Consider the following 15352-nt stretch of genomic DNA (forward strand, 5'->3'; position numbering starts at 1 on the left):
CCTAGATCAAATAGTACCGAAGCATCCCTATCGCAGACAGAAATAATACATGTGATCACGGTGTCTGAGACTACTGCATCTGGTATGGATGGAAAAGCATAGAACCTAGCTGGAGTGCCACCTGGTTGGACTCTACCTCTAGGGCGACCCCTACCCACCTGCCCTCCACCTCTAGCCCACCGAACGGCTGGTGCGGCAGCTGGTGCGGTGATCATGGGCTAATGGCCCTACTGTACTGCCTTGCCCCGAAACTTGAAGCAGAATCTTCTCATATGACCAAGCTCCCCGCACTCAGAGCAACCTCTCGGCATGGAAGATGACTGACCCTTAGTCTGACCCTAGGGACCTGAACACCCACTGGAAGAACCCTGAATAGCCGATTGATGGTAGGAGATCTTGATGGTAGGCTATAATTACGTGTTTTAGTTACTTATCGCACTCTAATTTACTACACTTTAATTGAGTTGAGCTTTTAATCGCTAGTGTTTTGTACTAATTGTGTTTTTTATGCCTTGAAGGGAGTGATTCCCAGTTATGTAGATATTGCAGAACTAATTCAAGTTATTTGGATCTTTGAAGTCTGAGTAAAAGCCCAAAGGAATAAGCCGGGATTGTTTTTGGGGGTCGAGGATCACTGCTGGACATAAAAATTCAAAGAAGTATCAACTACTGAAAAAATACACTAGTGCGATGCACTGTGCGACGTAGTAGTGTAAATTTATGTCAGAAATTGGAAAAGTTCATAGGCTACCTAGGCACGCGATCGTGCACTGGATGCGCATTGGGTGCACAAGTTAGGTAGTGTTCTGGCCAAAGTGCGCAGCCAAATGCGTGAGTAACTCCCAAGTGCGCAGCCACGCACGTCCTATTTCGAAAAGAGTCCTATTTCACGTAGGAGAAGGTGTGTTCATTTGGGCCCGACCATACTTAGTATATATACATAGAAAATGGTATTTTCTGGACTTTTTACTCATCTAAGACTTAAGGAAGCTAAGGAGAAGTGGGAGAAGTAAGAGCACAGGGATTTCATCATTCAATCCTCATCCAAGAAAAGGGTTTGGATCGTTTATGCTTTCCTTTAACTTAAACTTATTTGTGATTAATTACTCAATATTTATGGAGTAGTTCTCTTTAGGGATTGATGGATTTGGTGTATTGAGAATTTTTTGTGGATATTAACTCTAGTTTGTATGTATTGAATTGTTTTGGGTGTTTTAATTGTTACATCTATTTTCACATGTTCATGTAATCGAAAGAGGCATAACTTGTGATGTTTTTGTATTATCTTGTTGGTTGAATTCATTGATTCTTCATAGTAATCGAAAGAGGCTAGTTGAATTATTGTTTAGACCTAGTTAGGAGGATAATCGAAAGAGGTTCTACTGAATGTTTGAACTAATAATTGAGTGAATTCGAGAGACTCACTTAAACCTTAGGAGTGAATTAGCTAGAGTTAAATCCCAGACAAGTATCTTGCACCTACCCAATCAACCCCTATTTTCTCCCATTGATATCTTCCTTACTCATTGTTGTGATTGTCATTAGCCAATAGTTTAAACTCTTATTTAAATTTTAGTTTTAATCACACAAATCTCAATTGTGGATCATCTTGGATAGAAATTAAACTAGAAGCTATGAAAATATTGTTTAAATCCAATCCCTATGGATACGATATTTATCTATACTATATTCGACTAGCGAGCATATTTAAGTGTGTGTTTTGCGCTCGTCAATTTTGGCATTGTTGCCGGGGATTGGCAATTAATAGTGTTTGAAATAGTTGGTAGTGATAATTCAGGAATTTTTCGTTTCATTTTATTTTTCTCTTTTTACGTTTGGTGTTACTTGATTGTGCGCAGGCTACATATTAGATTGGTACATGACTCGATCCTCTGGGAAGGAACGGCTCCCATACAAACCAGAAATCGAGAAACAACTACGACAGTTGAGGAAGTAAAAAAATCTCCCCGAGAATACAGAGAAGGTTGGGCAATCCTCAACCAAGGAAGTTATGGCGGGAGATGATGATAATGTTGATTTGGCTGCAAGAGAGGTAGCCCATCAAAGAGAAAAAGTTGCACGAGATGCTGAGGAGATAGCTCTTCAAAATGCACAACTTGTCTATGAAGAGGAGAGGGCTCGGAGAATTGCTCAGAATCTACCTTTGGGTGCAGGCCAATTCGAAAATATAGCTCCCGGTGTTGGGCGACCATTACTTGATTCTGCTAGACCCATCTACAACTAAGGCTTATCAAGTATGAGATCACCTCCAGTTGCAGCTAACAATTTTGAGTTAAAGCAGGGGTTGCCTCAAACCCTTCAAAATAGTTGTGTCTTCAAAGGAAAGATGAACGAAGATCCAAACAGTCATCTAATGGACTTCTAAGAGATTATGAACACCTTTCAATACAATGGTGTTTCACAAGATGCAGTTTACTTAAGAGAATTCCACTTCACTCTCAAAGACGATGCAAAACACTGGCTTCGAAGCTTGCCTAATGGATCGATTACAACATGGGATGAGATGACTAGAAAATTTCTTGACAGATATTTCTCATCAGCTAAGACTAGCAAGTTTAGAAGAGAAATTCATAACTTTTGCCAGAACGAGACTAAAACTGTGTTTGAAGCCTGGGAGAGGTTTAAGGAGATAGTACGAAAGTGTCAACATAACGGTATTGAACTCTGGATGCAACTCCAGGACTTTTGGGATGGATTGACACCCGCCGCTCACAGAATATTAAGCAATGTAGCTGGAAGCCCGTTGATGAAGAAGACTCCAAAGAAGATAGTCACAATTCTAGATGTGTTATCTGAAGATGCAAATCAGTGGCCCTCTGAGATTGCTGAAAGAAGAAGATCAACTGGTGTTCACCAAGTTGATGCTAACACGTCTGTGCAGGTACAGCTTGTTGCCATGGACAAAGAAATAAGGAAGATGACCTTAGCTTCAATACACAGTGAGCCCCATGTAGCGTGTGATATATGTGAAAGAAGACACCCTACTCATGAGTGTCAAGCCTCAATTGAGGAAGTTAATGTTGTTAGAAATTATAACTTCAATGCAATGGGTCAGAAGCATCCCGATATTTCATGGAGTTCACCAGGGGGTACTGCAAATGCATGGCAACAAAATAATCCCAGATTTCAAGGACAAGGAGCTCCTGGTTTTGTGAATCAGCTGAGGCTGCAGTTCCAGCCTCAACATTCCACTCAGCCTGGGCTAGAAGATCTAATGAAGTCCTTCATTGTCAAGACAGATGAGAGATTAGATGCTCATGGTTCAGTTATCAAAGAACTTGGTACTGGTTTGCGAAATTTGGAGAAGCAAGTGGGACAAATTGCAATTGTACTGTCTGAGAGAATCCCAGGTATTCTACCAGTTGACACTGAAAGAAATCCCAAAGAAACAGTAAATGTTGTGACCTTGAGAAGCGGGCAAGTGTTGAAAGATCCCACTCCAATCCAAAAAGAGGTTGTTCTTGAAAATGAAAGTGGGGGGCAGCTGAAAATGAAGTTGATAAGAAGAAGAAAGGCAAGAAGGGAGCTGAGAAAAAGAAGGAGAAAACTTCAAGAAGGGAGGAATCTAAAGAGAGCGAGCACATTCCTGCTCTACCCTTTCCCCAAAAGCTGTATAGAGAATTCTAGATATGCTGAGACAAGTTAATGTAAATTTTCCATTCATAGAATTTCTCTCACAAATGCCAGCTTAAGCCAAATTCTTGAAGGAGATCCTTACAAAAAAAAAGGAAGATAGAAGAGACCTCAGTGGTCTAGCTCATAGAGCATTGTAGCGCAATCTTGCAAAACAAACTCCCTCAAAAGTGTGGGGAGTTTTACTATACCTTGCTCGTTAGGCACTCTTAATTTTGATAAATCTTTATGTGCTTCTGGTGCCTCAATTAATTTAATGCCTTTATCTATTTACAGGAAATTGGAGAATGAGCTTGGAGAGATAAGGTCTGTGCCAATATCTTTGTAGCTGGCAGACCAAACAACTATAATACTCAAAGGGATAGTGGAAGATGTCTTAATTCGGGTAGATAAGTTTGTATTTCCTGTAGATTTCATTGTGGTGAAGATGGAGGAGAACAAAGAGGTCCCCCTTATCTTAGGAAGACCATTCTTAGTGACGGGCAAAACAATATTAGACATACATGATAGGAAGCTCATGCTTAGAGTGGGTGAGGAGAAGCTGATTTTCGAGATGAATGTGAAGATGGGGTGAGAAAGGAGAAGCCAGTTGCAAGTGTAGAGTAAAGAGTGAAAAGCTCGAAAGAGGAGGTCCCAGTGATTGAGAAAGACGAGTGTGGGGTGTACCCCAAGAAGACTGAGAAGAGGTTGTCCGCGTGGATGTGTGCACTAGTTCGGGCACGAAGAATGTAGCTCGACTTTGACTCATACCTCGACTAGACATTCAGGGAAGTTCCTCTACCTTATGCTTTTTAATTGTGTGTCATGGGGACATGCCACAACTTAAAGTGTGGGGTGGGGGATATATTTGTATGTATGTTGTATGTATATTAATTTGGTTAGTTGTAGTAGTTTGATAGAAAAACTTTTGGAAACCCATAAAAAAAATTAAAATTTTCGATTTTTCCTGACAATGGATATCATTCGATGGGTTTCTTAAGGAACTAAATTCGAAAGAAAAAAGACAAAAAGATTTTCTTTTGTTCGGTAGTGTAGTAATTCCCCCTTGGTTTTTCTTTGTGTCGCGGTTCTTTTCCAAGGGTTTTGTTTGAACTGGGTGTAGTTAGTTTTTATTTTTGTGTGAGAAGTAGGAACCCTTGTGCTATGGTTTGAATTGAAAACAATGTCTCTTGAATTTATTATTCTTTGAGAATAGTGAGTACTTTAGTTGTGACGCTTAGGCTCAGTTCTTGACTCTTGCATAAGTACCTTAAATTGTATAATCTTAACTTTGCTTAACTACTTTGGCTATGGTGTCTTGATAATCCAATCTTGAGTGAGTTATTTGCCATGTGTGTGTGAGGTTTCGTGTATTCTGTACATTGCATTTGATGTCTAGAACTTGCTCTGTGTGTTTGCAAAGCGAAATAGTAGTTTTATGCAGTCTTGGAAGTGATATAGGCATTTTGTTGTTGAGCCAGTTATATGCTTTTACCCACCTAATTGTTATGTATCTTATTTAACCCCTTTGAGCATGTAATCATGTTTCTTTGGCAACTACATTACAAGCCTTACCCATTTGTTTAAATTGATTTGAACATTTTACCTCTCGTGAGCACTTGAAACTGTTATGAACTTTGTAAAAGTTGAAGTGTGAGTGATTGGGTTGGTTTTTGAGTGGAGCTAATGAAATAAGGAGAAAGGTGAATTGTTTTGAAAAAGTAAGAGCCACTTAAATTGAAAAAGAAAAAAAAATATGCATAGTGTATTGTTGTGAAAATTATTCATTGATAAGTGGGGTAACTCTTGATGTATTTGTTCTTAAAGAAGTGGGGAGTTAATGTATATTGATATGAAGGTGGAGTATTGGTTTGACATAAGTGTGGGGTTTTAAATTAAATGTATGTATTAAAGTATTTAGGGAGGTGTAGTCACTCTTATATCTAAATGTATCCTACCCATCCCGCAGCCTACATTACAACCAATTAAAATACTACTTGATCCTTGACTGAATGAACTCAATTAGTGGAGTAGTATACTACAGTCAAGCCTATGGTTCATCTTTTGTGGCATATGAATGTTGTTTCTGAGAGTGAGCGAATTCTTTCTATTTAAAGTTCCTAATTGTTCTTAAATTTGATTGTATGTGGAACTACTCTCTTTTGTTGTGAGGGCACGTGATTCATGAAGGAAAGGTAATGTCGTTCACCTCTGTGTTAGAGTAAGTGAGCGAGTTATAAATAATGCGTGATACTTTTGAGTCAAATCTTGAGGCGAGGATGTTACACTATTGTGCTTAATCTATTTTAAATATTCTTGGTATGATGAGTTATGAGAGTTGTGTAATGAGGTCGTGTCTATATAAAGTGTAGTTTGATTGCTCGAGGACGAGCAATGGTTTAAGTGTGGGTTGTTGATGGTAGGCTATAATTGCGTATTTTAGTTTCTTATCGCACTCTAATTTACTTCACTTTAGTTGAGTTGAGCTTTCAATCGCTAGTGTTTTGCACTAATTGTGTGCTTTATGCCTTGTAGGGAGTGATTCCCAGTTATGTAGATATTGTGAAACTAATTCGAGTTATTTGGAGCTTTGAAGTGTGAGTAAAAGCCCAAAGGAATAAGCCGGGATCGTGTTCGGGGGTCGAGGATCACTGTTGGACGTCAAAATTCAAGGAAGAATCAACTGCTGAAAAAATACACTTGTGCGACGCACTATGCGACGCAGCAGTGTAAATTTATGTCATAAATTGGAAAAGTTCAGAGGCTACCCAGGCGCGTGAGCGCGTACTGGGCATGCAAGTTAGGTAGTGTTCTGGCCAATGTGCGCGGCCATATGCGCGAGCACACTCCCAGGTGTGCATCCGTGCATGTCCTATTTCGGAAAGAGTCCTATTTCGCGTAGGAGAAGGTGTGTTCGTTTGGTCCCGACCCTACTTGGTATATATACATGGGAAAATGATATTTTCTGGACTTTTGGTACATCTAAGACCTAAAGAAGCTAAGTAGAAGTGGGAGAAGCAAGAGCACAAAGATTTTATCATCCAATCCTCATCCAAGACAAGGGTTTGGATCGTTTATGCTTTCCTTTAACTTAAACTTATTTGTGATGAATTACTCCATATCCATGGAGTAGTTCTGTTTAGGGATTGATGGATTTGGTATATTGAGAATTGTTGGTGGATATTAACTCTAGTTTGTATGTATTGAATAGTTTTGGGTGTTTTAATTGTTACATATATTTTCACATGTTCATGTAATCGAAAGAGGCATAACTTGTATTGTTTATGTATTATCTTGTTAGTTGAATTCATTGATTCTTCATAGTAATCGAAAGAGGCTAGTTGAATTATTGTTTAGACCTAGTTAGGAGGATAATCGGAAGAGGTTCTCCTAAAGACCAATCCACTGCGAATTCTTGCATATCTTTACCGAGCACAAATTGGTTCATATTGTGAGGTTGAGACTTAATCGAGAGAGGAGTTTCTACTGAACGTTTGAACTAATAATTGAGTGAATTCGAGAGACTCACTTGAACCTTAAGAGTGAATTAGCTAGAGTTAAATCCTAGACAAGTATGTTGCACCTATCCAATCAACCCCTATTTTCTCCCATTGATATCTTCCTTACTCGTTGCTGCTATTGTCATTAGCCAATAGTTTAAAATCTTAGTTAAATTTTAGTTTTAATCACACAAATATCAATTGTCGATCATCTTGGATAGCAATTAAACTAGAAGCTACCAAAACAATGTTTAAATCCAATCCCTGTGGATAATATATTTTTCTACACTATATTCGACTAGCGAGCATATTTAAGTGTGTGTTTTGCGCTCGTCAGCTCTCTAGAATGGCGCTGAAATAGGGCCGCACTGGAGCACTGCAAGAAGGCGACGGTGCTAAATACGTGGTCCTGCTAGACTGGCCCCTCACAAACGGACTTCCGCCCCTAGACGGAGCACCACTTAAACCTCCAGAAAATCGAGGTCGCTTGTCCCTCGATGCATGTTCTCGATCCTGCTGACAGATACCCTTGATCCCCCGAGCTATCTCCACAACCTGCTCGTAAGGTGTCCCCATCTACACTCTCTCTACATCGGTGGGGAGTATCATAAGTGCATGGTGAGACAATTCAGAGAATCTCGACTAATAATCGGTCACAGACACCTGACCCTACTAGAGCCGCTCGAACTGACCCCATAACTCTGCCCTCTGATAGGGTGGAATATATCTCTCCAGAAAGAGACGTGTGAATTGTTCCCAAGTCAAGGGAAAAGAACATGCTGGCCTGCTGAGAAGATAGGACTGCCACTATCTACGGGCCCTACCCTCCAGCTAAAATGTGGTGAAGTCCACTCTGTGGGACTCCAATACTCTCATGTTGTGCAGTATGTCCCTGCAACGATCAATAAAGTCATGGCGGTCCACATGTCACTCACCGCCAAAGGCACGAGGATGCAGCCTGGTCCATCTATCCAACAGCTTCTACGGCTCACCAGTCACGGCTAGTCTGGGCTCTGGTATAGCCGCTATAACTGGCTGAGCCCCGCCCACAGGTAGTGCACCTGGGGTCTGATATATGGCAACAACGTGCCCTAGAGCCTGAGTGGTAGGGGTCTATGCTCCCCCTCCCGCCTGAGATGTGGCTGGGTCAGCTAGAAATAAACCAGCATGCATCATAGAGTCCATGAACCGCAACATACGGCCCATGACCTCCTGAACTCTCGGTGCGGACATGAAATCTAAAGGGGTTGGCTCAACCGCATGTACCTCATCCTACTCCTCAATAATAAGATCCTCCACTGGATCCGCTGGTGGCACAACGGGAGCAATTGTAGGAATCCCTCGTCCTCTAGCAGGAGCTGGAGCCCTCCCTCGGCCTCTAGCAACAGGGGGAGCAGCTCCTCCACCGCCGGGTACATATGCCACGTGCGTTCTCACCATCTGTGAAAGAATAAGAGAAAGATACTTAGCACAACATCAACTGCATGAAAGGATATGAAGAAAGAGAAGCTTCCTAACACCCTATAGCCTCTCGAAGATAAGTACGGACGTCTCTGTACTTTATTTCTACCTCTAATTAGAAATTATATGCTCACAAATTCATAAAATATTAAAATGACTTCTTTTGTCATGACCCAATTTTCCCTATAGGTCGTGATGGTGCCTAACATCACCGCTAGGCAAGCCAGCGGTGACTATCCATTTAATTGTTCATTTAATAATTTTTTAAAAGTCATTTGTTTTTATTTAATAAAGAAACAATTAGTAGGTTATCGTAGTAATGTAAAGCATAAACTAAACATAAAAGGGAAGTAGTGAATTTAATAATCACAAACAATGAATATCTACTAGAATTTTCCAAAATCCAGTGTCACAAATGCAGGAGTAATTAGTAGAATATACAAAACCTCCTATACTATTGTCTGGAGTAAGATAGATAGAAAAATAAATACAACAAGGAAGAGACTCTGGATGATGCAGAACGGAGTATAGGGAGCAACTCACCACTAAGTCTCCGGGTAGCGGGGGTACGCGTCTGACTGGCCACCAGATGCACCTGCCTCAAATCATGCACGATTAGTGCAGAAGTGTAGTGTGAGTACATAAACAACATGTATCCAGTAAGTATCTAGTCTAACTTCGAAGAAATAGTGACGAGGTATCGACATCGACACTTACTAAGTATCAATAAATAAAATATATAAATCATAAGTAGGCATGAAATACAGTAATAATAGTGAAATGAGAAAAAAGAAATTTTATAATTCTTAAACGTAATATCAACCATCACATGCCAAGTATTTAACACATAAGAACAACCAAGTAATTTTCTAGTCTCATATCAAGAAGAAATATCAAGTATAATCAGACTCCGAGCAATATCACGCATAATTTATCCTGAGGTTGTACGGCCCGATCCAAAATAATGTGTATACTGCCGAGGGTCGACCGGCATGAACCATAGATACATCTATTATACTGCTGAGACGTTCAGCCCAACCCACGGGAATAGGGAATACTCTACAAACTCTGATTTACGACTACCACATAAGAAAAATACACGAAGAAGGTATAAGTTCTGCTAACAATTAAGTATTCCGCCAAGATTCAAAGTAATGAAGCTCGGTCTTTACAAACCCTTTATCAAATTTCAATTATAAATTTAAGTATTTAAACTAACAAGTTGGGTACAAATAATACAAGTAATACATGGTAGAGTCCTAAAACTACCCGGATGTAAGCATGATTTTAGTTATGTACGGACTCTCGCTACATCGTGCGCACGTAGCACCCACAATTATTAGCAAATAATCATTTATAACACCTACGGGAATAATTTCCTCTTACAAGGTCAGGCAAGAGAGTGACCTCATTTCCAAGTCCTCTTTCCGGTCCACAATTCACACTAAAAGCCTCAAATATGTGCCACTCAATCCGAAACTAGCCAAATATTGTACAAACTAATCAATATATGCTCAAAAGTTCATGATTTAACTATTAGAGTAATTAACCAACCCAAATTGAAAGATTCCTAAACTTCGCCTCAGGCCCACGTGCCCGGACTCCGGAAATGTTTGTAAATAAATGTTACTCATAACCTCACGAACACAAATATATAATTTCTACCCAATTTCATAATTATTTTGGTGGTCTTATCCCATTTTTATCACAACCTAAGTTTTTCAACAAACTCCTAAAATTTCCGCATTTTACACGTTAAAAATTTACCAATAATCTATGTATTTAACTTACATTAGATAGAAATTACTCACCTTATAATGCTTGATGAAAACCCCTCGCCAAGAAGCTCCAAATTCGGACCACACAAATGAGAAATGGGAAAATAAGCCTAAGTCCCGTCTTTAAATCAAGACACTACCCAGTTGACCTTTTTTCGCGATCGCGAAGGCAAAGCTGGCCCAGGCCCAGGAGGTCTTCATCGCGAATGCGAGGGAATACACGCGAATGCAGAGGCTTGCCCAGCCTGAGCTTCGAGAACGCGGTTTGCCCTTCGCGAACGCAAAGAGCAAAGGTGGCTTACCCACTCCAAGCCCTTTATTCTATGCGAACACGGGCCTGGCCATGCGAACGTGAAGGCCAGAGGTCCTGAAGCTTCGCGAACGCGACCCATTATTCGAGAACGCATAGGGCAAAATCCCCAGTCCCCCAATTCTTTCTCCGCGAACGCGACTCCACCTCCGCGTTCGCGAAGAAGGAAACCAGAACCAGCAATAGCAGAATTTCAGACTTAGCTCCGGGTGGTCCGAAATTCACCCGAGCCACCCGGGACCCCGTCCAATTGCACCAAGAAGTCCATAAACATAATACGGACCTGATCGAACCCTCGGAACATGTAAAACAACATCGAAACTAAGAATCGCACCCCAAAACCAAATTGAATCAACTTATGAACTTCAAACTTTTCAACTAGCTCTAAACACGTCGAATCTTACTTAGACAACTCGGAATGACACCAAATTTTGCGTACAAGTCATAAATCACAATAGGGACCTATTCCCAGGCTCAATTGCAAATGAACCTCGATAACACTGAAGTCTACTTCAAACCAAATTTTAAAACTTGAAAACCTTCAATGCGCCATTATTCAATATTAAGTGCCGAAATGCTCCCGGATCACTCAAATTTCTATCTGAACATACGCCCAAGTCCAAAATTATCATACAAACCTATTGAAACCATCAAATCCCGGTTCTGAGATCGTTTACTCAAAATGTTGACTCAAGTCAAACTTGGTCATCTTAGGCCACTATTAAGGAACCAAGTGTTCCGATTTCAACCCAAACCCTTTCAAATCAAAACCAACTATACCTGCAAGTCATAAAATAGTAAAAGTACATACGAGGAGTCTTAATTAGAGGAACATAGATCTAGAAAATAAAATGAGCGATCGGATCGTTACATCTTTAATCTATGATTATAGTCCGTTTGGAATTATTTTGCATATTGCAAATTATGTTACTAAATATTATGTTATCTTTGTCCCTTTGGTATCTAATTATTCCTTAGAACACTTGTTTTCTTATAAATATTTTATTTATTTAGTGATGTGATTAGAAAATTTGAATAATGAATAATACATGGTTAAGAAACGATTATCTTAAAAGAGTTGTGCCTAAAAACGTAACATAAATTATTTATTTATTTTTCAATTAAAACCATTATGATGGAGTTTATTACCTTGATCCTGGGCCCGGGCTCAGCATGGGTTTTTCGGGACTAGTATGGGGCTAATGCATCTATACTCAGTTTTGGGGTCACAATTGAACTTATACCCACTTTGCAAAAATATTTGCAAGCCTACCAACTTTACGATCAACTTCAGACTTATCTGGTCTGAAGCTAAAACAAAATTAGTCTGAAGAAAAAAAACTTACACTTCAGATGCACTTAAGGCCAAATAGGTCTGAAGTGCAACCAATGGTTTCATACACTTAAGGCCAATAAGTCTGAAGTGAAAAATTGCACTTCAGATGCACTTAAGGCCAAAAGGTCTGAAGTGCAACAAACGTTTTCCTACACTTAAGGCCAATAAGTCTGAAGTGAAAAATTGCACTACAGATGCACTTAAGGCCAAATAAGTCTGAAGTGCAACCAATGATTTCATGCACTCAAGGCCAATGTAAAAAATTGTACTTCGGATTCACTTAAGGCCAATGTGAAAAATTGCACTTCAGATGCACTTAAGGACAAAAAGTCTAAAGCGCAACAAGCGTTTTCCTACACTTAAGGCCAATAATTTTGAAGTAAAAGATTACACTTCAGATGCACTTAAAGCCAAAACGTCTTAAGTGAAACCAACGTTTCATGCACTTAAGGCCAAATAGGCCTGAACTGCAAATTTCCCAAAAATAGAAATTTGTTCTTCGAATTTTAACAATCCAATATATGTTTTAATATCTAAATCTACTCCAAATGAGCTTAAATTTGAAACATAACCTCCAAATATCATCAAGAATAAACTACTATCATTAATTTATCAAAACAGCAATAAATCTAACAAACTCATTTTTCAATTAAGAAAAAGAAAAAGAAGAAACCCTAAGCAATAGTAAAAAAATAAAGCTCCACAATGGTTCACCATTGTAAAACATCATAAACTACCTTAAAATATGCTCACAAAACCGTATAAAATCACTTTGAAGTTATTTAAACAGTGGGTATAAATTAAAAAAAAATAAAAGTAGATACTGTTAAATGGGGACGACCAAAAGGGCGCCCCATGCAATATTTACGACTAGTATGAAGCATAAGCAAGAAACGGAGAAAACCAAGAAAGTAAAAGTTAGTTTTTGATAAGAAACCATTTTATGCTACACTAGAACTGATCAACTGAAGCACAATTTTCAAGTTTGTTATTAGCGGAGAGCCACTAAGGTAGCTAGCATCATGTCCTTTTAAAGGAGCAATTTATGCAATGTCACATCCCAAAACTCAACACGTCGTGATGGCTCCTATGACATAACTAGGAAAGTCGACAATCACAATAAAACTCGGCATTTTGTATTAAAAATGAGATTAATCAAGTTTAACAGTAATAACTCTCACAGATAGCCGATATGAACATGTGATACTCGAATACAAACTTTCCCAAAATCCGGGTGTCATTGAGTACATGAGAATCTATACAATAACATAGTTTAAAATACTGTCTAAGAAGGTAGAACGGTATAAGTAAAACTGAAAAATAGAGGAGGAGAGTCAAGGTCTGCGGACGCCAAGGCAGCTACCTCGATAATCTCCGAACAGGTAAAAACTCCAAGATCAGTAACCACCGTGCCCAGAAATACCTGAATCTGCACACGAGGTGCAGTGTGTAATGTGAGTACAAACAACTCAATAAGTATCGTAAATAAACAAGGAAAGGTAAGAGAAGCTTAAATTATTGGTGATACTAGCTAATCCAGTGTGGTTCGGCCCTTTTAAACCAACACAGAATATTTAAAACCAACACATCAAATTTCGTGAAAAGAATATTTGTGTGTGCATGTGCACAATTTCTCAAATGCCCTGCTCAGACAATATCATGTCATGTGGAGGAAAAGAAACAATGAAATCAGATAAATGATCAATAAAATGCAAATTTCACACGCTACCCGGACAACTCACGTGCTAACAATAGAACCTGTACGGATAACTCACGTGCGACACGGACAAGTCACGTGTCAATAATATCAATATATGAATTCGCACGGACAACTCGTGCAAATAACGTCAATATATAGATCTGCACGGATAACTCACGTGTTACACGGATAACTCACGTGCCAATGACATCAATATATGGATCTGCACGGACAATTCACGTGCAAATAACATGATCTGCCTGGCATAGTCACAGGCCTCCGGTCCAAACATATCATTTAGAAGCAATTAAACAAGTATATATGTATATGATGAATGAAGTAAGATTCCCATGCTCCTAGACAGGTATAAATGACATGCTAAAGTGTAGGCATGTGCAAAGTGTGCTATTGTAGCTCTTATTGGCAATTTCATCACTGAAAAAACATTTATCAAGTTCGTTCAGGGGTTAAACCTATAAGTAGCCCCAGCATGGCTCAAATAGATCACATAAACTGTTACAACATGTGAGATATCATAGCTTAAAGATTAACAGTCAATTATAGGCTTATAAGAGCCCGAGCATAACCCGAACATGAATATATGACCCCGGTGCCCGCACATGAGCTCATCCCCACGCTTGTGTGCACCAAATAGCACGTGGCTATCACAACAATTCAGGCAATTAGTGCCTCAACCGAGTTTAAATATGATACTTACCTCAAGAAAAAACGAATCACTTTGCTAGCAAGCCATTGCCTCGCGAATTGGCCTCTGAACGCCTTGAATCTAGCCGCAAACAACTCGATACAATCAACACAAGCTGTAGGAATCAATTCCATATAAAAATGCTAAGTTCTTAATCAAAAGTCAAAAATTCAACTCAAAAGGTCAACCCCAGGCCCACATCTCGAAATCCGACAAATGTTATAAAATCTGAACACCCATTTAACCACGAGTCCAACCATACCAAAATTACTCAATTCCGACACCAAAATGTCGCTCAAATCCCCAAAAACTCGGCCTAAGATGTTTCTCCATTTTTCCCAAATTGTTCAACACAAAAGACTAATTAAATGATGAAAACAATGATATATTCATGTAATTTAATCAAAACCGAGTTAGAATCACTTACCCCAATCACTCCCTTGAAAATCTTTCCAAGAATCGCCTCAATCTGAGCTCCCAAAATCAAATAGTGAAATTTTACTCTAACCCTCATTTTTGAAATATTTAAGTCTGTCCAGATGCCCTTCTTCTCGATTGCGGAAAACTCTTCGCGATTGCGAAGCACAAATTCACATGCTGTCCAAATTACACTACGCGAAAACGGCATCCCACGCATGAACGCGATACACAGTTCCGCAGACCTACGCGATCGCGGACATATTCACGTGATTGCGAAGAACAACCTCGCGTGAACCAGCTGCTTCACTTCCTTGAACGCAAACGCGATTTACTGTACGGGTTCGCGAAGCACAAGATTCTCAACCTGCGTGATCGCGTCCATCACTATGCAAATGCGAAGAGGAAAACTTTAACAATCCTCAAAGACCTTTCACAATCGCGGACATATCCACGCGATCGCATATAAGGAAACCAGAACACACCACACCAGCAAGCTTAAGCAATCTTCA

At 39.6% G+C, this 15352-nt stretch overlaps 1 protein-coding gene across 1 annotated transcript; it reads left to right on the plus strand.

Moving 5' to 3' along the window:
* The first annotated feature begins 2392 nt into the window (after positions 1-2392).
* LOC138895771 (uncharacterized) lies at positions 2393-3667 on the plus strand. The gene has a single exon (XM_070180497.1). It carries the CDS (start codon positions 2393-2395, stop codon positions 3665-3667), a length of 1275 nt encoding a protein of 424 aa, XP_070036598.1.
* The last annotated feature ends 11685 nt before the right edge of the window (positions 3668-15352 follow it).

This window comes from Nicotiana tomentosiformis, chromosome 7 (genome assembly GCF_000390325.3).
Source record: "Nicotiana tomentosiformis chromosome 7, ASM39032v3, whole genome shotgun sequence".
In the NCBI taxonomy this organism is placed as follows: Eukaryota; Viridiplantae; Streptophyta; class Magnoliopsida; order Solanales; family Solanaceae; genus Nicotiana; species Nicotiana tomentosiformis.

What these genes read in the sequence shown, in the direction of transcription:
- LOC138895771 (XM_070180497.1), top strand. Translation starts at nt 2,393, where the DNA reads ATGAACACCTTTCAATACAATGGTGTTTCACAAGATGCAGTTTACTTA.